General features: G+C 38.8%; 1 protein-coding gene across 1 annotated transcript in view; it reads left to right on the plus strand.

The window, feature by feature from the left end:
* The window catches only part of brinp1 (bone morphogenetic protein/retinoic acid inducible neural-specific 1), a 109,010-nt gene that overhangs the window by 73,384 nt on the left and 10,583 nt on the right, over positions 1-25,043 (plus strand). Inside the window, exons 5-7 of the mRNA XM_032539937.1 lie at positions 4,095-4,200; positions 17,355-17,591; positions 20,544-20,766. Of these exons, the coding sequence (XP_032395828.1) occupies positions 4,095-4,200; positions 17,355-17,591; positions 20,544-20,766 (566 nt within the window). The remainder of the gene's footprint in view (positions 1-4,094; positions 4,201-17,354; positions 17,592-20,543; positions 20,767-25,043) is intronic.

The following is a 25,043-nucleotide window of genomic DNA, read 5'->3' on the forward strand; positions in this document are numbered from 1 at the left end:
AAGTGTGATAGGCAAGTTTAGCTCTGTAATCAATCTGCACATGCACTTTATGCAAGGCCATGAAGTGCATTTCAAAGTCCATTGCTTGGCTGGAAGGAAATAAAGAAGGGAACTGATTGGTAATTGTTAACAAGTTAGATAAAAAAAGCTCTAAGATGGTCATTAATGTCTCACAAACAGTTTTAACAGTCAAACACGACACACAACAAAAAAGTTGGGACACTGTACAAACTGTGAGTAAAAAAAAGGAATGGAATAATTTACAAATCTCATAAATATAGATAACATATCAAATGTTGAAAGTGAGACATTTTGAAATGTCGTGCCAAATATTGGCTCATTTTGGATTACATGAGAGCTACACATTCCAAAACAGTTGGGAGTGATAAGAGGCCGGAAAAGTTAAAATTACATATGAGGAACAGCTGGAAGACCAACCATTAGGTCAATTGGCAACATGATTGGGTATAAAAAGAGCCTCTCAGAGTGGCAGTGTCTCTCAGAAGTCAAGATGGGCAGAAGATCACCAATTGCCCCAATGCTGCGGCAAAAAATAGTGGAGCAATATCAGAATGGAGTTTCTCAGAGAAAAATTGCAAAGAGTTTAAAGTCATCATCATCTACAGTGCATAATATCATCCAAAGATTCAGAGAATCTGGAAATATCTCTGTGCGTAAGGGTCAAGGCCGGAAAACCATACTGGATGCCCGTGATCATCGGACCCTTGGATGGCACTGCATCCCATACAGGAATGCTACTGTAATGGAAATCACAACATGGGCTCAGGAATACTTCCAGAAAACATTGTCGATGAACTCAATCCACTGTGCCATTCGCTGTTGCTGGCTAAAACTCTATAGGTCAAAAAAGAAGCCATATCTACACCGGATCCAGAAGCGCAGGCGTTTTCTCTGGGCCAAGGCTAATTTCAAATGGACTGTGGCAAAGTGGAAAACTGTTCTGTGGTCAGACAAATCGAAATTTGAAGTTTGTTTTGGAAAACTGTGACACCATGTCATCCGGACTAAAAAGGACAAGGACAACCCAAGTTGTTATCGGCGCTCAGTTCAGAAGCCTGCATCTCTGATGGTATAGGGTTGCATGAGTGCATGTGGCATGGGCAGCTAGCACATTTGGAAAGGCACCATCAATGCTGAAAGGTATATCCAAGTTCTAGAACAGCATATGCTCCCATCCAGACGTCGTCTCTTTCAGGGAAGACCTTGCATTTTCCAACATGACAACGCCAGACCACATACGGCATCAATTACAACATCATGGCTGAGTAGAAGAAGGATTAAGGTACTGAAATGGCCAACCTGCAGTCCAGATCTTTCACCCATAGAAAACATTTTGCGCATCATAAAGAGGAAGATATGACAAAGAAGACCTAAGACAGTTGAGCAACTAGAAGCCTGTATTAGACAATAATGGGACAACATTCCTATTCCTATACTTGAGCAACTTGTCTCCCCAGTCCCCAGACGTTTGCAGACTGTTAAAAAAAAGAACGGGGGGATGCCACACAGTGGTAAATATAGCCTTGTCCCAACTTTTTTGAGATGTGTTGATGCCATGAAATTTGAAGTCAACTTATTTTTTCCCTTTAAATTATACATTTTCTCAGTTTCAACATTTGATATTTGCATCTATGTTGTATTCTGAATAAAATATTGAAATTGCATTCTGTTTTTATTCACAATTTGTACAGTGTCCCAACTTTTTTGGAATCGGGTTTGTAATCTAAAACTAAAGTAAACATCTTTAAATGTGATTTTAGGTAATTGTATTTCCATCTCACATAGGGAGCACAACATGTTTGCAAAACCGATTTGGAAAAGTTGATTATGCACTAAACATAACTTTTTTGACTTAATATCCTGTTCTGTGCTATTTGGATTGCATCATTCTTTCAGGATGTAAACATGAGGGTTTTTAGTAATTATTAAAGAGTTATTTAAGAGTACTGGTTGTAAAAAGACATAACACTTACCTTAACAAATAGTATCTTTTATAGTTCATAACATTACAATAGTAACCAATGTTTCTCTGTCATTCCGTATTAATACCAATTACTAGTCATTAAACGTATGTGTTTTCAACAAATGGACATAAAAAATGCAACTGCAATGCAACAGTAACACACTGTCTATACTCATAGTACCAATTTACCACCCAGAGATGAAAAGATTTTTAATGATCATGCAGAAATCATGCAGCACATACATGTTACAGCTCTGTGATTTGACTGGCATGTCTCCTAGGATGATGAAAAATCAAAATTATTGGATACTAAGATATATAGTTTTCCTCTTGAGTCTGGAGTCTGTCCTTCCCCCCTACCCCTCCGCCCACAGCCTGATGCCATCGGTAAGATATACATCTGTCTAATTTCTTGCTTGTCGGCCCACCATCTGGTGCAGCATCAACATTAAAGACGGAAAAAATTGTATCACACTGTTATTCAGGGAAACACACACACACACTGAACATACGCTGGTGTAGAATGCATACATTACTTAGGCCATAGGTGGTGGACATCTATCAAACATTGGTCATTTCTGTTTACCCATCAATCTAAAAGAACTTTCTCAATACACCAATTCACTTGTAAGCACATTTCAGTGATGAGTTCTAAATACAAGTATAGCTGGTCAATTTTTGGTGTTAGTGTAAAGTGGTGCTTTTAACAGCGATATACCAAGAGTACAATAAGTTACATTAGCCACCTTATCCTATCCCTGTAATCTTATTAGTATAATAATCCTAGACAAATCTTAAACACATTTTATAAACATGTTCTTTAGGAACATTATGTGGTTCTAATGTGGTACAGATTTACTTGTACAATTATCTTCTAAGTAAATATTGGACTTATATTTGCCAGATAGATAGAAACATGACTCAATAAATGCTAATGCTGCTAACAAATTCACCATATGATAATTTGTCAATGCTGATTACACAACTTGTTTCCGCTGCCCCCAGGTGGCCAAGAAAATCAGTTAATTGAACAGGTTGAATAGGTTGAACCACCAAGACATTCACCACCTGCGACAGACACATACTGGTCACACATTCTGTCGCTTATGAGCCACTGGTGAAGCAGAAAACACTACTGTGCGGACAGAAAGCCCCAATTGTGTCGGCAGTGTCTAAGTACTAATTGATAAAAATACAAAAGAAAACTTTCCCAAACCTCTCTCTAAAAAAACTGCCAGTGAATAAGACTAGTAAATGTATTTGATTGGTGTCTTAATATTCTGCCATGTTTAAATTATAGGTCTGCTACCTGGCATTGGCACTTTTTACTTTTGTGCTCAAAAAAGACCTGCAAGAAGAAAAAATTAATCTGGTTTCTCACCTCTCTTTTGCTGAGTGCTATCTCTTTTGGCTTCTTGGAACCTTGTGGAATTAATATTATGAGTTACTGGAAGAACCTAATCAACAAGGCAACTGAAAAGAAGAGAGAGTTCACCCCTTGCTTTCTTTTCAACAGCAACATCTTCAAGGTCCCAAACGTTTAAAGCATCCTCCTCACATCTGAATAGCGTAATTATTTCTTTTGACAGTGGTCTGGGGGCGGGGAACAGAACCACCACTAATAGTCTCAGTGCTATTGTTTAAAACAGAGTAAGTGCCATAGTACACAAGAACAAAAGAAACCCTTCAAAAGAACACTTTTTTTAAAGTAACTCCAAAAAAATCCCTATCCTTGCAATGAGTTGGACGTCACCAGCTGCTACATTTAAGATTGATCATGTAAAGGGGTTGTTTAAAAAGTGCAATTACGCCACCTTTTGAGCATTGAGTCAGTTAGTTGTCAAATTCTGGCTGGTGGTGAAAAAATGCTAATATTATGAAGCATGTTTCTTGTCATTTTCCTATGTCCTGTGTCTAGTGTGCACACATGAATTAGCACACATGAAAGTCTAAGTCTGTAATAATACTGTTGCATTGAAATACTCATAAATGTTTACACACACACACACACACACACACACACACACACACATTTAGATTTACATGCCAACTGCATTTGTTCGCGTATCAAATGTTCATCTATTTAATTTTAGTCTTAATTCTATTGCAGGTGACAGAGACACGGACGGGGCCATTGGGATGCAGTAGCTATGACAATCTGGACTCAGTTAGCTCAATCCTTCTGCAGAGCCCCGAGAGCAAGCTTCATCTGCAAGGTAAACAATCCCAGCATATATATATTTTCCACATGCTGCCCAGTAATGTTGGGCATAACAGGGCAGCAGGGTCAAACTCCATTTTAGCCTCTAAAGGAAACAAGATCTATAGTCATACATAAAATGCTCTTATTTGGACAAGAGAAATGGCTTGTGCCTTCTCAAGAATTGAATGTCAATACATTTTTTAATTGGGACTGGGATAGATTTACTCCCCAATCTCTGGGGATTGCGATACGATTATCTGTGGTTATAGATATTTGCTAACGTGATTGTGTTCTTAAGTCTCTCAAAATTAACTTTGATCAAAGACTGGCTTAAAGTCAAAACAGTTGCGCAAACTATTCTGACATAAGCGTGGGAACTACCACATTACTGCAGGTACAATGTATAATTAGACAATTACAACAGCTTGCAAATGTATTGCTAGAAAATATTGGAGTCAAACTGTGATTCCATTAGAATGTATTCAATGCATAAAAGAGTAACGTTTGAAATCAATTTACTAGCGTTTCACTCACGGATCACATGTCAGTCGATGCAAATATCAACTTTTACCAATTAGTGGTTATGTTCTTTTAAGCGAAAATAGTTCTGACTTAAAGATTGACACAACTAATAATTAGCATGAGAGAAGGTATTGCTTGCAGTGACAGTCACTCTGGGGAAAAATAACGATGAAAGACTGTGTAACTGAGGTCAAGTGTTTGAATAGAGTGATTGTTTCTTTGATTTATTTGAGTTTACGCAGGTTATTAAACCAGTTTGAGAATCACAGAGGCTTATTTTCCATCCAACCCGCACTACCCCCTTCTATTTCCTCTCTCTCTGAAGGGATCATTACTCGTCCTCTAAAATCAGAGAGCTAAGTGGTTTGTCAAAGAAACACTTTTAAGTCTTCCGCTGCCACTTACTCAAAGGACTCTATAGGTTTTGGGAAAAGCTTTATTATAATGCCCCAAACGTATTAGCCTTGTGCTTTGAAGACTGTTTTGTCACCCAACTGATAGATGAGAGGCCTGTGAAAGATTCTTTCTTTTGGCTTGATAATAATAACCCAAATAGAATGGAAAAGCTTTTTGCGATTGGTTTCTGGCTTAGAGGTTTGTATTAGGCCAAATTATATTGGTGTGTTGATTCATTTTGTTTGTAGGCAAAGGGTGGAGGTGTGGAGAGTTTTTCTGAAAATATGTTATTTTCAAAACAATTATTGTTTCTGCCTTAAATTAAAAAGGTAGCTGATGGTGTAACTTCAACAATCACAGTACTCTTCATAGTGCTCTTCAAAGCATTAGCACTTCACACAGCCCATGGAGAGGCGTGTAGTCAATGGAGAGCTTTTAAGGTTCACGCTGCTCAAATATATTTAAAATGAGATCCAATAATTTAATTCACCCTACAGTTTTCCTTCTGTCATGAACACTAGTGTAAGTGTAACCATTGGTCTTATTTAATCCCTCGTGAACCATACGCTTCTCTCAGATCAAGCCAGCAATGTGCATTAATAAAGAATTTGTCCTCCTACACATTTAAAATTGGCATAGATTAACAATTTCCATTCACTTGGGCCACAGACTTTGATCTGCCTTGAGTCCAATGTTGTTAGGATTGATGCTGATATTCTCTACTGTTCCGAAGAACAGGATTGATGCTGATATTCTGTTCCTAAGAAATTCAGTCAACTTCAAAATCAAAGTTTTTTTCTGGGAAGTACAATATATTATGTATCTCTTGGTTTCTCTCTTTTTGAAAGATATTTATATTAATATTATAGCTATGTCCATGTCACCAGCAGAGACTGCAGAGACACAAAGATGGTCTTTCCTTTGATATGTTTATCAGAACTACCAACATCCAACAACATTTGGAATTTCCAAAACAACATGCAGTTGAAAGCTCCCAGACATTGGTGGGTGTATGTGTGATGGTGGACGTGTTGATTAACAAATTATTTTATAAAGGAGTGAAGCATTTAATCGTTTTAACAAAGTAAATGAATAATGTAATAACTAGGAAAGGGTACATTTCCTGGAGGAATTTTTAATTGTTGTTGCTGTATATTCAAAATATCTTAGCATCAACATTTATGCCATACATGACTAAATGTTTGGTTGGTAGGGCATTGCTAGGGGGGTGGGAAGTGGCTAGGGTGACAGATATATGGATATGATACAGATGTTGACAGATGTGTTCTTGCTGTTCAGGCAAGGTTGTTGGTAGACGGTTGCTATAATGGTGTGAATGTTTGGTTGGGCATGGCTTGATGGTTGCTAGGTTGTTTATATTGGTAGTTGGGACATCTCCAAATAGGTGTTAGGTAGTTTCTATGGTGTTTTTTGTGGACACTAGCACAACATTATGTTGTTGCTGCAAGTTCTGGGGCTATTTTAGCTCATTGTTGAGGCGGTTGCTACCGTCTTCTTTACAATTGCATTTGTAGTTATAACACTACCACACCATACACAACATACACTCCACCGAAGAAAAATAAAAAGCACCATTTCAGCAGCATGTTTTTTTTTTTTTTTTACTTTATTTGAGTGCACTCACAAAAATTGGACATGTAAAAAATGTGCAAGTTAATGGTTGACCAATTTGGAACAACTTGTGAACCTTATATTTGTTCCAAAAGCAGCTTTATCGCCTTTTATTCATACCAAACAGTTAGATTCCCTGACAGATTTACTGTATCTTGAGGCTTGTCTTTACAGTCAGTGGCCAAAAAAATAACAGCTTTGACAGCATTGTCCTCGTCTTTGACAACACGCCATAAATGGACTTTACAAATTATCCCTTGAGGATGAAGGCACTGGCTGGGCCCAGTACTGCTCTTATAAGCGCTAGCAGCTCTCAGCACTTCTAATGAACACCCACCATGTGTCTAATTTTCAAATGCTTATTGACCTTTTACCAGACAATTAGCTAAAATGCTAACTTTTGGCATTTAAACTGTGGGGAGGAGTCACATTCGTGCGTGCGGGCGGGCGCGATCTTCCACCCTACTGGAGCCTTATCTGATGTACCAAGATGAGTCGTGTCCTGTACACTTTGTTGGCTTTTTCCCTGGTTCTCCTATCCCCATTTGTGTGTTTCTTTTGAAAATGTATATACCATGGACACTTGGGCACCTGAAAGAGCAGGCGCCCATATATAGAAGCTTACTACTTGACACTACGACCGCAGGTTCAACTCAGCAATGCAGTCGTTTGCTGCATGCCATTCCCCCTCCCTCTCCCCTTTCATGTCTTCAGCTGACATGTATAAAGGCCTAAAAAGCCCAAAAAATAATCTGAAAAAAAAGAAAATGTATATAACACGTTGCTTTATCTTTCCCTTATTCAGCCCGTTTGTCTATTTTGTATCCCTTTTTTCAACTCTATTGTTCACTGGACTGAACAGACAGATGGTCAAAATTTTAGACATTAATTTAGCTTCTTATTATTTTGACCACATGTTATAAAAAATCCTTAATGTGTAGTGCCACCTTTTGGAAATGAATAAACTTCTCAAAAAACCTTAATCGAGGCTAGCTATTTTAATTGCTTATGAATTAAATAAGAGGATCATATTAGTATGCAGCGCCATGTGAGTTACAACCAGGATGCAGTAATAGAAAACCCACTCCATTTCATTCTACTAATTAAACTTTTAATCATGCCTTTTTCTTTCCCACTTTTATTTATTTTTTTCGCTCCAGACCTCAGCACTTTATCTACCTTGAGGCACAAGTATAACAGCAAAACTCTGTTAGGAAATGTATACAAGAAAAAAATAATTACAAACCTGTAACCAAACAATTTTACTGCTTTTTGAGGGATTCTCATGGGATTGGTTTTAGAACGTTTGAGACAGCATGCTTGTTTAAATTACCAAGTTAGTTCATTTAGTTTTTCAAAAGGAAATGTTTTTTTCTCTCTCCTTCTCACCCCTGTGGTCCACTCTTTGTGAGCTGGTGGGGCTGTGAGCCACAGATAACACAATGTGGATATGACACTCCCTGGATATTCCCTCTGCGTTCACTTAGATTTAGATTAGAATGCTGTAGTAGAGTCCAACATCAAGGGAGCTACCTATCAAAGCCTAAACTTAGTCCTCTTCTCTCCCACAGTTTTGCTTTGTAAAATGTTTCGCAATTTAGCCAACACCTTGTGCTTTATCCCCCTTCTTTTTTTGCCTTTTTTCCCCCAACAACTGATCAGGATAAGAGATGGCACTGGAACTATTTTTTCACATTAGATTTCATGCATGACTTAGCAGAGCTTTGATCTATAAAACTTGAACCTTTGCATTCCTTAAACTTAAAAAGACTGTGGATGTTTCAGTTTTACATTTTGGCATGTTTAGCACCAGAGTGCCTACTGTATGCACAGCTTTATTGGACGCTAAATACATTACAAGGTGGTATGGTATCAGCATATGGTATTAGCAGAGGCTATTTGTATGCATGCAAGAGGAATTCATAGATCCTGACCAAGTCCTCCCTGTCACCGAACAGGAATTACATAACCTGGCATACACTTACGTATCCAAAACATGATGTAATCAACCTATTTGTATTACAAATCAGTCAGCTGGGCCAAAGACAAATTATGCATATGTGAAAGCCGTAAATGTGAACCCACTTTTAAACGTACCAATTTTGTTAATTCATTGGAAATTAGACTTTTTCTTTAATAAAAGAAAGGTTTTAGTTCAATCTGCTTCTAGCTTTACTATAATTGGGATTTAAATACACTTTTGTTCTCCCACATTCATTTTTTCGTTGTTTGTTTGTCCTCTCTCCGGGCCAAGGCTTAGAAACCCAATAATATTTGTTTTGGCTCGATCCTTACTTTCTGCCTCTACTGGGATCTAAAAGTAAAAATAGCTTATTTTGGGGTGAGAATTAAATGAAACAAGGAATTAGCATGTGGCAGTTAAATGGTCTAACAGCTTAATAAATCGTATTATACTGTATGTTTCAGTTGGCAGGGAAAAAGAAGTGTGATTTTTATTTTCTATTAAAGGTCCCATGACATGGTGCTTTTTGGATGCTTTTGTATAGGCCTTAGTGGTCCCCTAATACTGTATCTGAAGTCTCTTTCCCGAAATTCAGCCTTGAATTACAGCCACTAGAGCTAGTCCCACAACGAGCTTTCCTTAGGACATTCTGTGTCTCTAGCTATTGAGGGGGGGGGAATTTGAGGTATCCTTGCTCCTTTTGACCTCATTACGAGCAAGATTCCAGATCGGCCCATCTGAGGTTTCATTTTCTCAAAGGCAGAGCAGGATACCCAAGGCTCGGTTTACACCTATTGCCATTTCTAGCCACTGTGGGACCATAGGCAGGCTGGGGGAACCCATATTAATGTTAAAAAACCTCACAAAGTGAAATTTTCATGCCATGGGACCTTTAATATCCTAATTCCTTCCATCTGTTAGTATGCATTATTGATTATCATCATCAGTTGAATTGGTGGTATTTTTTGAATAACAAAACAGCAGGGGCTTTCAATATGTGAAGCAGAAGATTGGAATAATGTTTGGGTAATTTGATATTCAACACAAATCAAGAAAACACGTACCGGGGATTGAAAATAGCAAATTGCTTGCATATATCCACTGGGCCAAAGAAAGATAAAAGACCCTGGAACCTCCACAAGCCATTACCTTGCAAGGACCCAATCACCTCTAATATGGCTGTCATAAATTAGCACCAAAACAAAAGCAAACTCATTTGCTTCTTTCAATCGCCAGCACACGCTTTCTCTCTTTTCTCTTTCTCCCGTTTTCCTCAACAGCCTATCTTGGAAGAGCCATGAGCCTATCTTGGAAGATTTATGAATATGTTAGAATAGCCTGAGCCAACAGTTTTCAAAGTGGTGAAGTGAAAATAAATTAAACTGGCCCTGTAGGCAAGTCGTGGGGAGAGTGATGAATTAGATTCTCATTGCTCTGTCGCTCGATGCCTGTCCCTCTTTTCAAGTGAAAACGCTGCAAACATGGGGAAGACAAACAAACATGCAAATCAATTAAGTTGTTTTTTATGACAGACTTGAACTGGCAGAATTGATTTGGAGACTAAAGTAGATCAGGAAACACAATGTCCTTGGTTACCAGAAAATCATTTGCTGATGCAAAACATGGAGAGCAAATGTTGGATGAGCACAACAATAAACACACACACATTTTTATGATCTTCTCTTTGGCTCAGTTGCACTCTCTCTTCCTCTGCATCTTTGTCTAAACACAGTAACACAACACAGTCTGGTCTTTAACCTCCTATCCTTTCCTTACTCAAAGTTGGACTCATCACAAACATATATATTAATCTAGTTCTAATCGCACAATTAAACAGATTCATCCAAGTTATTTTGATTTAGAAATCATGGGTAACTTGTGCTGTATCTCATGGATTTTCACAGTAGTGGTCTGAAGTATTTACCCACCTCTTGGTCCGACGCAACCGTTTTTTTTTTATAAAAACATGCGTCCTTTTGCCCAGAGAACTGATAACGCAGGATCATTTTCATCAAGATGTATGGCTGCACACATTTTTCACTTCTCTCTAACATTCTGAAAACCCAGTGCCTGATTACTTCTTTCCATGTTGACCTGTAGGTCAGCTTTCAATTGAAAGTGGTCAATCAAGAGTGAGTCTCTATTTGAACCAGCATGACCATAAATCTCCTTTTTCCCCCCACTCAGTCTTTCCAGCTGGAGGCTGCCATTTCAGCAAGTGCCACGGTTTTCCACTCACTTTTTTCTCTCTCTGACAGACTGTTTTATCAGTTGATTGGGTGGTTTCTTTATTTTATTCTTCTTTTGTATTTAGGGCCTTAATTGAGGGCGCTAGCAATATTGAACTGTTTGTGTAGCACATAGCTTAAATTGTTGGTAAGAATGTATACACCAAAGTTGTTACATTCTGATTCATTTTTATAACTAATAATACTTTCAGGTATTATGAGGCCATTATTAGAAATATTAAATATTTACCACTAATTAAATTATTTACAGGCTCACAAACTATAATACATTTGTATTATAAGGTATATATTTTGAGAAGCTGTTGAAATCATGTGTTTATGTAGCCAATAAGATGATATACACTTATATTAACAATTGAAATACTGAGGTACAGTACCACACATACCTTTTGAATATTTAAGTAACAAAATAGGCCACCCACAAGATCTAGCTTGTGTACTTTGGCTCTCAATTGTGGGGTTCTTCACAGAACAATTTAGAATCAGCAGATTTTTTGTTTTTAGCAAAGTGTACAGCAAACATGTGCCTTCCAATACAAATAGAATAACATTAATTCTGTATTTAGGGATGTTTGATGTAATTTCTGTGATAAATCTGGGCTTTTGATCTGAGACATGTATACAGCATATCTTGACACTTTGAGGGCAGTTCTATCTTTTGTAGCTGAAATGGAAATGTCAGAGCTTGTCATACGTCTCTCCTCCCCCTCTCCAGGGTTCTTGTAAAACGTGATTTCTGCAAGAGCCCGCAAAGGGCGTGTACGCATGTTCCTACACATTTGTGTTTGGGTGTGTGTGCATGCACATGAGCAAAATGTAACACCTGTACAACGTCTCACCAGCCGAGGCCCTACTGTTACTGCTGTGCGGGGACAGATAGGAGCATGTGATGCAACAGCTTGAATAGTGCGACTGAAGTGCACAAGCAGCCAACAGCAACCACATCATATAATATTGAAACACAACTGATACTTACTAAGATACTTTGAGTTTTTTTGCTGATTTAAAACACATTTACTGCATTGAACCCGCATAGACAAACACTTTGAAACCATTATTGACTTTACACATGTGTGTGAATTGCTGAGGACCCAAGGAAGTGCAGTGTCAATCCAAACTCCTGAGAGCTACACGACATAGTCAGTGCGTTTGTTCACACTGTAGTCTATTGAGAGCGGACACCTGTTAATTGTTACACCGCTGAACGGCATGCTGGGTACAGCTTGCTGTTTATCACTAGCTACAGTGGATTCAAGAACAGATGAAGAAAGTGAGGCCGCAGATATTGCGTTGTAGCAAACTCAAACATTACAAGCATTAGCAACATAGCTTTCAAAATGAATGCTTTTTTTCCCCCAGAAATAGCCTGGTCCCAAGTAACTAGCTGTTAGCAAATGACGCATACATTGCTAGGGGACACAACTATGTCATGGCAGGTGAATTGTTCAGGACCCAAGGAAGCGCAGGTTCAAGTGCTGTTTAGACGAGCGTCTGCAAGCAGCAATAGAAGAGGCGAAGCTGTTGGCCTGTTTGGAACAGGCATGTATAGAATGGGCACTGCACTATTTTCTCAAAGAACAGAGAAAGAAAAATAGATTTGCATTCACCCTACTGTGACCTTGCACACTGGAAAAGGAGAAGAAAAGTAATCACTAACTTACTTTTACTCTGACTCAACTTGTGTGTCTGTGTGCAGTGTACAGCACAACTGGCAATAACTCAGGACCATGGAGAGCTCATCTGCCTCTCCAGCCTGCCTGCCCTCCTTAATCCAGCAATTGCTTCAACATGCAATTTCAGCATTTCCCTATTTTCAGGAGGCAGGAGCAGCGAGCCCTGAATGCACAGCCATTTTTACGTGTTATTTTTGCTTTTATAGTGATTACTGCAACTGCATTCTTGCTTGATGTTTGTGTTAACAAAATGAATTAGTGGGTTTCTTCCAAGCTAACACTAGAGGTATTGTGTGAAACACATTGTGTTCCACAAGTCTTTCTGTTCTACACGGATAGAGCTGTGTGTATCACATATGCAGGCTTCTGTATGTTAATATGTTCTCGGAAATGGGATTTGCCACTTCTCTGTTGTTTTGCTGTTTCAAATATATGCATGCCTAAAAATGTATGTGCCATAAAAGTCCCAAAACCTCAACAAAGCACTCAAGGATGAAAAACATTCTTTGTACTGCACTTTGGACATATTTGAGATGGAAGTATTGCCCCATACATGTATTCTCATACACAAATATATAAGTAAGATTGTACAACAAACTTTGGAGTCCACAGCCCTGTTGAAGTGTGCTGGGAACACTTATGATAATCTACGATAATATACTCAACACAGAAACAGCCACACATAATCCATTTAAATGCTAAGTACACCTCATTCAGAACTTTTAAAAATGCTAACATATTCTGAGAGCTAGCTCCAGTGGAACATGTTATCCTCTGTCAGGCCCAACACACACACTGTCAGAGACCTTAAGCGCCTTATGTAAAGAAATGAAAAGTGGATAAATAGCTACTGTAGCTGCACCTTTACCTCATAGTTGTGGAAGAGGAGCTCTTGTGTGAAATGAGCCAACACAGCAAATCTTAAAGCTATGTGCCCCTTCTGTTTTAAATATCTAGGGATCAGCAGGGCAGACTGGGCAGGTCTGGACTGAAAAGAAACAGGCAATCTTCCAGTTCAGAGGTCTTTGGTTTTGTATCATGGCGGCAACGATAACCTCCAATGGTAATTTAATGCCGTCATTCAAGTAATGCACTTTATTGCACCAGTGGATTAAGTAATGATTATTTTGCGAAATTGTGGCCACACAATGGTCAATTAATCTTTAATGAAAGTGTAACTTATGAGGCGGAGCGTGGCACTGCTATAAGCAGGCAACTGCTTGCCAAGGCAGTTACAAGCCTCAGTTGCGGCCTACACTCCCTATCTGTCACCATGTAAAAATAGAGCACTCTAGAAAGAGACATAATGAAAAGGCAAAGTCACAGTTGCAGAGTCCCCGTTTTTAGCATTCATTGAATGTTTAGGGGGCCTATATCCTCAAACGTACGTGAAGGAAATATATCAGTCTCTGATGTATGCAGTGAGATTAACTGCCATTTTGAGGTGCTATTTATTTAGAGCAAGCCAGGCATAGGGGTTGCAGGGAATTATGTGCACTGACAGAGCATAAAGTTGGAGGTTATCAAATGGCTGCACAGGAATTCCAATACGCACCTATTTATTTCATCAGCAGGTCTTTAATGGTGGGAGGTTCAACTCCGTGCTCCAGTATCGAGTGTTTTTCTCAACAAATACCTGCATCAGAGCTATATAAACAGTAGCTTTATAGCCCAATCATTCTCAATGTGTTAACATGTTACTGAACTAACACAGCAAAGTACGTGATATCTGGGAATCTTGACCGGAAATGATGGAGGAGACTGCACACATGATGAGTCCAAGAAATTTTGATTAAATGCAGCTTTATTCAATTATTGAAGATAACCGTGGTTACACACACACACACACACACACACACACACACACACACACACACACACACACACACACACACACAAAGACACTGTCTCTATGAACATCAGAATAATTCCTCTTTTATACTTATCTTCTTGTCCTCACACATGTCAGTTTATCTATTTCTGTGATACAACGTTACCTTCAAACAGCTACTTATTTGTAAGACCCAGATAATACAGATAGACACATTCCGATTTATTCTCAGCTGGGGGATCGGGTTACCTCAAACTAAGCCATCTGTGCATGATCCTTAGAATAGATGAAATACAGTTGAAAACCTACATGCTTAAATAATCCACCTATCAGTATGGAAAGTCAAAAAGATAAATGTTTTTACTCTGATTAGTTTCTCATTTCATATTTGGCCCAAGGGCTCCAATTCTCTTACTCATTCCCCACTGCAATAACAAATGTGGATGGATTTACTTTTATTGCATGACATCATTTCTACGCTGGAGTGGGAGTACAAGACATCAAATTTCCAATACTTGAGTACGTGCTTGGTGGGAGAACACAGAGAAGAGTAGAAGAGGTGAAGAAACAGGAATGAGAAGAGTGATTGATGAAGTGAATGAGAACCAAAGGATGATAGGGGACGAGTCAAGGGGCATGTGCATGAGTGTGGCGGGAATGGGAGTGAGTGTAATGAAGTAAGACAGAAGAGGTGTGTACAGTGACGGAGTATGAGGTAGAGCGAGAGAGGCTTGGGAAGAGAAGGGACAAAAACATTGAGAGGAAAAGAGAGTGGAAAACAATAGATCGCAAGACTGATAGTGCTGAGCTGAATGTCAGCAAACTGAACGATTCCCTCTGCAATCTCCTATCCTCACAGTAATATCAGAAGAAGAAAACGTGTGTGTGCGTGGGGTAACGTTGGAGGTATGAGGTATCGTTAGACAGCAGAGGGAAAGAGGGAGGGCTGAAGCACTTGGTGTTATTGTGCATCCGGCCGCTGGCACCAGCACTGTCAGTAAGCAGCGTTGATCCGTGAACTTGCCATCTGGATTCTCCCACAAATCACATTAAAGTTTCAAGCCCAGGAATACATCAAGCTAAATGAATATTGGATCTAGGGCCCGCAGACAGGCCTGATGGAGAAAAAGCCCTGTGCAACCCAACTCTTTTGTGGTCAGACATGATCCATGCATCCCCTTTACTCCTTCCATCTCTCCCTCCTTCTGTTCCCTTCATCACTGATGGGCAGTGCTTCTGATGAGTTGTAGAGGAGAAGAGAACCTGCTGATATCCCAAAAAAAACGAGGTGCACAAGAAAAGCTTGTTTCGCATAAAGACCAGTTGAAAGTATTATTGTGCTGAATATATGCAGAGGTAAGAAGTTTGCTGTGTGGTAGCCTTTTATTTGAACTGAGATCATGATTGTATACAAATCTGACTGAAATATTAGCATCAATAACTGATATACAAAATTGTCAAACATTGCTGCATGAATCACCCTAACAAAGGCTGTCACCATGACGATGGATGTTGACGTTGTCCCATGTTTCAGAGCCAAGTCTTGGCACATATGAAAACGTTAATTTGCTTATAAACCAACCCCAATTTTCAGTGGTAATGAAAAGAAAAATGGGAATAGGAAAATAAGGAGCCTTAATTGCCACATGATTATGCCTTATAAGAGATACCATTCAACTATATGACAACGCACGGAAAATTATTCATATGTACAGTATACAATTATAGGCTTACTTTCCCTCTCATTTCAGCTACATTATGTTGATTTGCATACATTGATTCCTATTTTCACCCAAAGGTGAAAATAATATGTGAGCGAAAAAAATAATGCAATCATTCATCATTCAATAACATGTAATATTATGGTTCCTGGTTGCATATTTTCTGCTGAAGCACTGTTTGTGCTCAAGTAAAACCTATTAGGAAAATATTGCCTCACCTAGATGCCGTTTCATACAAGAAGGAAAAAATCTATTTACTTATTTTCCAATCCAGTGGATTGTAGAGCTAGAGATTTATTTTCCCCAAGCCCGGACTGAAGAGAAAGGCTTTACTGTTAGATGTTCAAGCTTTGCTTCTATGCGATCCCCAGGGTGAGATATGGATTGACTTGGAGTCTAAAAATTATAAATACCTTGTCAGTGGTGAGAGTGAAGGGGTATTTTTATCTTCATCCTCAAATTGGCCTCTAGATTACAAATTCATCTGTTGTCATTAGCATACAATTAACAAAATGCTGCAAAGTTAAGTATACAAACCACTAGCAAATACGAATGATAACACTTATTGTACGCAGTAAAGCATATGATAAAAAAAATGCTCACAAAGGGAAACAAATTGCATGCTAAATAAACCAACATAGCACAAGCGTGCAGGCATCAATCACTGTTATACAATGTCACATGATGAGTGACCCGCCACAGAACAGACATCTCAAGTTGAATATAGTCAAGCTTTGAAGCAGATCCTTCAGAAAAATATATTAGTGCTTTTAACACAAAGCAATCCTGGAAGGGCAGCCATTTCACCGCCGCTTTTACCATTCCGGTAACTTTTTTGTCACATACAGTATGTGTTTGCTATGTCTGTGAAGAGATGCCATGCAGTATGGGTATTATGCGTTGACACAGTAATAGTGACTGTCGTTTTTCCATTTCAGTTCTTACTCTGAACAAAACTACACATTTAATTACAAAATGATGAAAACTGTGTTGTTCAGCACACTTTCATGTTATAAAAAGCATCAAGGCTGCACAGTTCAGATTTCTTTTCTTTTTTCAATTGCTTTACCGATTTCCAACACAAAGAAAATTGAATAAGGATTGGAATGCGTTTTCAGTTGTATTGTGTAATAGTCAAACACATTCTGTTTTGCTAAAACCTCCCATTTATCTGTTTCAGGTCTTCAGGTCATTTTTCCAGAATACCTGCAGGAGAAATTTGTCCAGTCAGCCCTGAGCTACATCATGTGCAACGGAGAGGGGGAGTACGTGTGCAGTAACAACCAATGCATCTGTCAGTGCGCTGAGGAGTATCCCCAATGCAACTGTCCCATCACCGACATCCAGATCATGGAGAACACCATGTTGGGAATGTCTGAGTCCTGGGCATCTTCCTATAAAGACTTTGAGAACTCTGGTAAGATAGAAGTTCATCCAATTTTTATTTACTATGACAATTATGAAAACAGTGTATACTTTGCAATTATGTTTTTATGATAAAGCTGTATAGGCATGTTTTACTGTTTAGCAAGGGAATAATTCCTGATATATTTAGCTATCTTAAAGTGCGTATCAATAATGGGCACACATGCAGAACTCAGGTAATTAAGGTAATCTCGCAATTTTTTTTTTTTCAGAGCTAATCTAAAAACAGATTTCTTAATTTGGCGGCCTAGTCCTTTCTTGGCTCACTGCCGCCAAATTATGAAATGTGTTTTTAAATTAGCTTTGAAAAAAATAAATTGCAAGATTACCTTAATTACCTGATAGGACAGCAGAAAGAAGTGTGAAACCTCCATAGTGCTACAAACGGTCAGTGGATAGGCAGTAAATGCAACTTTGTTAATCCAATACCAAAGACTGGTGTTTGCTTCCTGTCTCTAAAAAATGGTAAACTGTTTCCTCTAACCATCGCAGGGGTCTTTCCTTAACGGCAACCAAGTGGTTTACAAATGGGCAAAAGATTAGAAAATACTCACATTGGCCATCTTTCTAAGGCAATTACAAATAATAATTTTGTTATTTGTTGTTTATAAGGAATGAATGACTACAAAAAAGACAAGTTTAAAATGTCAAATGCTTCAATGTCATGGCACATTATACATTCTCTCCCATATAAATTTCTTTGTTTTCATTAAATGCAAATGCAGCCCCAAATGGGTGCGATAAAACATTGGCCACAGTGAGGAGAAAATGCACAGCTAGTGCCCAGTTGTTACAAAGCAAGTCACCATCTTTATCTATTATTTATACGACATGAAAGTGTCCCAATAAAACCTGTCAGCCGCAGATAAATATATGTATGTACCATAGAAGAAAGTTGATGTGAGTCGTGAAGGTCACTGAGTGCAGTAAGTCAGTGAAGAGGTGGTGAAAAGTACACAAGAAGGGGCCAAAATAAAAAGGATTTATATAAATGTTTAATTGGCCCAGAATGCAAAATGCAATTCCCACAGGGGATCAGCAAACTTTCTGTTAACTCTTAACTTAATCCTTTCTCCAAACTGCTGAAAAAAATCCTAAAGGACACACTGCTTTTGATCCCAAATTGACTAGCTACTACAATAATACCTGCTAGTTTAGGCAAGGCAAGGCAAGGCAGCTTTATTTGTAGAGCACATTTCAGCAACAGGGCAATTCAAAGTGCTTTACACGAAATCAGTTAAACAGATAAAACACAAGTACAAACAGTTAAAAATCATAACCATTAAAAACTAATAAAACACATGAATAGACAGTTAAAAACAAAATAGAAACATTAGGACACATAAAACACAAGAATAAAAGTTACAGTGCAGCATAAGAAATTTAAAGAAATGAGCAGTCATTTAAAGAAAGGCAGCATCAAAAAGTTTAGTTAATTCTGCAGATCTTGCATACATTTCTTAAATGTAGCATTATTCTTGGTACAGTTACATTAGATATCTCAATGGCAACTAAAGGTTTGGAAGCATTAGATAAATATGATAATAGTAGATTGATAAAATGAAATTTTTGTGATTTCATGTCTGGGGCCAAAAAAAGGAGATGTAATGGCACAAGAGGTAAAGTGGGCTTACATTGTGAGAGCTGTACTCTCTAAGGAAGGTGCTGGGTTACTTGAGATAAGGGTCATTCAAGGGCCTATGTGGTCTCTTTGAAAGCTGTATCGAGGAAAAGATCTTTGATGGCTTTGAAGCCTGTTTGAAAGGACTTGGCAACTGTTGAACTGGCATGACATGATAATATTTTTTTTTTATGAGGAAATCCGACAATTTTGAATGGATGCTGGGGGACACCCATCTTTTCTGGGGAAAAGGGAGAGGGATGCGCCTGACATCTCTTAAAACTGGGTGGAGGGATATGGCAAGCTTGAAACCGGGGATGAGAAAGAATCTGGCTTTCTTTGAAGGAAAGGGGGAAGGGAGCTCTGACATGCCTGGGAGGAGAGTGGAGGAAGTTCTGACATTTCTCGGCTGTGTCTGAAAAAGAGCTCTCAACTCTGTGGTTAATGCTGTTAAACTGTCTTGTATAGGTCTGGAGGAGGATACTGGCTTAATTACTGTGCAGGTCTTTGCATGTCTTGAGGATGGGGAGCTTTTCTTTTAAGAGTTTGAATGTGGAGAAGTTCCGCATTCTCTGTTTCTCCTGAACAAATATCATTTAGCAACAGGGTTTTATACATTAAGTGCATTAGATTCTGTGTAGCTTTGCATCATCTAGACCAGTGGTTCTTAAACCTTTTTTCAATAATGTAGCCCCTTTGAAATATGTTTTTTTCAGCCAAGTACCCCCAGTCCAGTGCAGAACATTTTTTTGGTAGAAAATAAGCGTGTTAAAAGACGTACAATATAGTGCTGTGCAGCATCAGTGTCTGATTTACTAAACAACAACCTTGTTATGTGACCAAAGTTAGACAAATTCCAGAGACTTTTATACTTGCTATGGTAATGTCAGTGTAACTTATCTGCTGCTTCTCTGTGTTGCTCACTTGTGTAAAAGTTTGCACGTTACTATAAAGTGCTTATCTTTACTTCAGATGTTCTGATCATTTTGACTAAGAAGTACAATACAAGGGCGCCTGGGTAGCTCACCTAGTAGAGCACGCTCCCATATGCAGTGGCAATGCAGCAGCCATGGGTTTGGTTTTGACCTGCTTCCCTTTGCTTCATGTCATTCCCCCTCTCTCTCCACTTTCAAGTCTAAGCTGTCCTATCAGCAATAAAGGCCTAAAAATTCCAAAAAAGAAGTGCAATACAAGAAGATCCATATTAAGTGAAATTAATTGATTATATTCTCACTTTTCTTTCACACCACCACACTCTCTCTCCACACCTTATCTCTTTGTTTTGCAATCTGCCCTCTCACTCCATCCCTCTCTGTCATCCAGACGAGTTCAAGTCCTTTCTGAAGAGGTTGCCCGCCACTCACTTCCTGCCCATCAGCAGTGTTCATCTCCTGTGGGGCAGCGACTGGGACCTTCAGGCCCGCTACAGGCTCCTTCAGAGTTCCCTGGAGATCCAGCGGCTCAAGATCCAACGCACCGCCCGCAAGCTCTTTGGCCTCAGCATTCGTTGTCACCACAACCCCAACCACCAGATGCCTAGGGAGAGGTGGGTGGAAATATGACCTCCACATCGTGACTGAAAATACTGTAGATGTGGATTTGCTCAGCAACATAAAGCAAAGGTTCTGTTTTTGCCGTTGATATCTTTGGATATTTGCTTTTCCAAGAGCAAGAAAAGCAGATGTGAAACTGTATCCCACAGAGGAGTCCCACATCATCCAGGGAAATTTCTCCTCTGAGATGATGTAGAGGTTTTATTTTGATTGTTGCTTCTTGAAACATGCACAGTAAGGATGTCATTCATTATACATTTCAACTTAATGGCTCTGTTTTTTCTGTCCATCAAGCCAACTTAGTGCTGAGGCTTGCACATGCCCAAAGCACTCTTGCTCACTCTTGTATTTCACATTGCAATCTGAAAAGAAAATGTAGCTGTGGGAGTTTTCTTGAAAGGTCATTGCACACATCTGTCACCACCCACTGCAGTGGCAGCTTAAGAGCCTTGCTGCGGATGTGCCATGGTGTCAGCACTGCCTGAAATGCCAGGAATGTCTCCCTCCGCTGTAGCAAATGGTAGAAAACACTATGCAGAATATGCAAAGTTCCCAGGTGCCACATGAAACACACCTAAAAAGCATTCTCTGTAGGGGATGTCGCCATATAAATGGAAACAGAATCCGTAAAATATTAATTTAAGTGGTCTGAAAATGAGCAGGTGTCAGCTGTCAGTGACAGAAAGGAGCACACTCACATTTGTTTGTGAGAGTTGGCAAAGGTTTGTTCTGAAGTGTTATCAAAGAGCCGCACTATGCGCTTCCTCTTCTATGGAGTACGCATCAAGGGTGCCTGATGGCACTAGAAATAAATAAGAGCAGCGTCTTTATTTTCTTGCTTGTATGAGACAGCTTTGCATCTGATGGACAACTTATTTGTTTTATCGCATCTGTGTGCGTATGTGTGCACTTTGCACACATGCGTGGGTGGATCCTAAGTGGTCACACATGGGTTCTTAACTTTGCCATATTGTTATGCTTTCGTAGTTTAATTTATTGCATTAAGTATAATCTGTTGTACAAATATTTTTATTTTTATTTTATCCCAAATCTCATCAACTCCTTATTTTGATGTTATTGTCTATTGAAAAATAACAATTATTGTATTAATATGTAACTCTATTGTAACTTGTTTTTATAACTGTTTTTTATCACACAGTCTTTATCACGTTATTTGCACTATGCAAGTGTATAGTTGGTATAGTCCCATTAGGATCTCTTTCTTTGTCCCTGATTCAAGAAACGTGCCCCTGTCGCCAATAGGGACTATAACCCTCATTTCTCCTCTGGGCAGCCTATAACAGCTGATCAGAGGATGAGGGAATTGAAGTAAAGCTGAAGGCCCATAAACCATCAGCCCAAGTGTTTTCAAGGTGTGTGCCAACCACCTTAGGGAGGCCTTCCAGCACATCCTCAACCTGTCAGTAAAGCTGCAGAGGGTACTGATGATGATATGAAAAACATCCTGCCTGGCCCCAGTGGCCAAGAATGGGCACACCAGGGTTCTAAATGACAGCACACCAGATCCCTTGTGAGAGACTGTTTAGATCCCCTCCAGTTCATACATCAGGTCCACAATGGGGAGGATGATGCTGTCAGCCACCTGCTACTCTGTGCATATTTGGACAGGCGCTGTAGAATCATGTTCATTGACATCTCCAGTGGTTTAAACACCATCCAGGGTCCTCTCCCGGGAGAATTCCCCTGAGCTATGCATTAGGGAATGCCAGTGATCACTTTGATCACAGATTACCCCACCAGGAACACGTTTTTGACACTATCCAACTCTGTGTCAGATCAACAAGTAGACAACAAGTGGCTCCTCGGGGAACTGTACTCTCTTTCTCGCTTAACCTTTAAATCTTATAAGAGTAACCAATATAAAAGAGATGGTGTAGTACTATTGGTAGGTGAAATCACCCCCCCAGATTTATTTACACTAATAAGAAAACTGTAGTATTAGAATTTCAACTACATATGTAATACAAATAGGGGAAATTAGAACTTAATACTTTCTAAGAAGCCTGCGACTTTCTAAGGAAGGCTGTAGCTGTACTGTAGCACTGCAAGTGGCTCATACAGTCTTTTGCAATGTACTGGAAAGGTAAGAAAAAAGCGGGGGAAAAAGCTTTTGTGATGCTTTGTTGCCTAGAGAACTTTGCTAAAAAAGGTAGTTCATGGAGGTGAGCTTAAAACTCACTGTTTTTGTATAGTCTATCTCACTTGAGTGGCCTGTTAGCTGCTTAATAAAACATATTTATCATGCACACACTGTTAGTGCATGCATACATGTGATTATGAATAAAGATGTAGCCATTGCTAAGTTCAGAATAGAGGTACCGATAGAGTAGGCAGAATGCAGACTACAGTCTGCATTCTCCGATAATGTACTGACTGACACTATGACACAGTAGAGTGATGCATTCTTAATGAACCAGCTCCTCTTTAGTTTCATTTTATTTCATAATTCTTACATGCAGCCTGTAAGCATTCATATTATGCCAGTCCTAGTGCACTTTTAGTTTAATTAAATTATGGATGCAAAGTAGGGGAAGGGGAAGTTACTTATTACTAATTGCAATTATTATGATGTCAACTTATATTAACAAGTTAGACTTATCCAAAAAAGATTGTAACTTTTAAATGCTGCCCCTTCACCATTGCACATTGCAAACGGTCAGTCAATAAACATATTTACATCAGCTAATGAAAGACAGGCCTCAGATGCATTGTTGGCCGGCCATAATTACAATTGCATATCTCCACCTTATAATTTTTCTAGGTTTACCTTACCACTAGGCATCCATTCATTACAAGCATCGTAAATTCCTGTTGTGAACACTCACTGCAATGACTGTGTGGAAACTTTATAGCTGAACTATATTGGATTTGCAATTGCATTTCCTGTAATGAGTATAGCGGCTTGCTTCAAGTATAATAAACATAGCAGTTTGTCTTTGGTATAAATAATTAATAGTGACAGATATGAAGTAGCTTCCCTCCTAGCCAAATCATTTGCATCCAGCCTATGTATTAGCTTCAATTATTCATGTCAAGTCAAGCATATTTACAAATATATGTGTGTCTTCCATGTGATGAATTACTTTGCCCTAATTTTTATTAATTTGAAAGTGTTTGCTTAAACATATTGTTACCACATTGTTGCATTTAGGTTTATACTTAATATATCCTGCCACATGAAATCATCAAGGGTATTGCTTTCTCTCATTTAGAGCTCCCGAAAGGTCATGGTGGAATTTATTTTTATGAACTACATTTGGGTTCCCTCGCAATATTGTTTGCATTCCCCTTGATCTAAAGAAAGTGTTAGTGTGTCGACCCTGTCCAGTGACAAATATAATACACTGCCACTTTAGAGTAATGCTCTAAAGATATTACAGAAACCCAACCCTTGCATTAGTGTTACACCCATTATAAATTGTCACAGCCATGATCATAAAAACCAAAGCACAGCATTTACTACAGCCACAAACACACTACATAATACATAAGACTATATCATAATACAGCTCAGCCTTTCTCTATGGATCAGAGGTAACACAAAACAATCACAGAAGTGAAATTCCGATGGTGACCTTTTGGGGGCTCAGTACACTTTTAATACCATTAAAATACCATCTATTAGTCTTTTTTTATGTTTTTTTTTTTTAATTCTCCTGATGTTCTTCTTTCTTTTTCTATCTCCAACATAGGAAGGAGCTGTGAATTATGTCACCTACATAGTTGCGTTTTGATGCCCCATTACAAACCCAAAATGTGCTCAAATTCATTAAAACAAACAGCATCCATTCTGATGTATTTTTATTTAATTTCCTATGGCAAGTCTAAGCCAAGCTAATGCTGTAGAAACAAATAAGGCAAAAATAAAAGTAGCTGCTTGATGCACTCAACTAGCTTATTGGGGAAGACATGTAATGTTGTGTAAGAAATACATATTTTATAGTAGTAAATGCAGCATATTGTAAGTGTAGATTATTTGTACAGTGCCTCAATTTGGTTTTTCATTCAGATTTACTAAGGGGGTTAATTAAGTAACATTCTTTTGCCAATATCGGACACAGGTGAGGCTCACCTGTGAGGAAGAAGTAATGTGCACAATTTTGAAGCAGCATGTTACCTTTGTGTCAGTTATGGAAAATGCATGCACCCATTAACTTTCTGTGCTTTAGTAGGTTGACTGCCTAATGGAAACGTAGAAAGTAATGGCCAGAGTAGCTAGAACTCAGAGCTAGACATACTGTACGTGGAA

This window comes from Etheostoma spectabile, chromosome 16 (genome assembly GCF_008692095.1).
Source record: "Etheostoma spectabile isolate EspeVRDwgs_2016 chromosome 16, UIUC_Espe_1.0, whole genome shotgun sequence".
In the NCBI taxonomy this organism is placed as follows: Eukaryota; Metazoa; Chordata; class Actinopteri; order Perciformes; family Percidae; genus Etheostoma; species Etheostoma spectabile.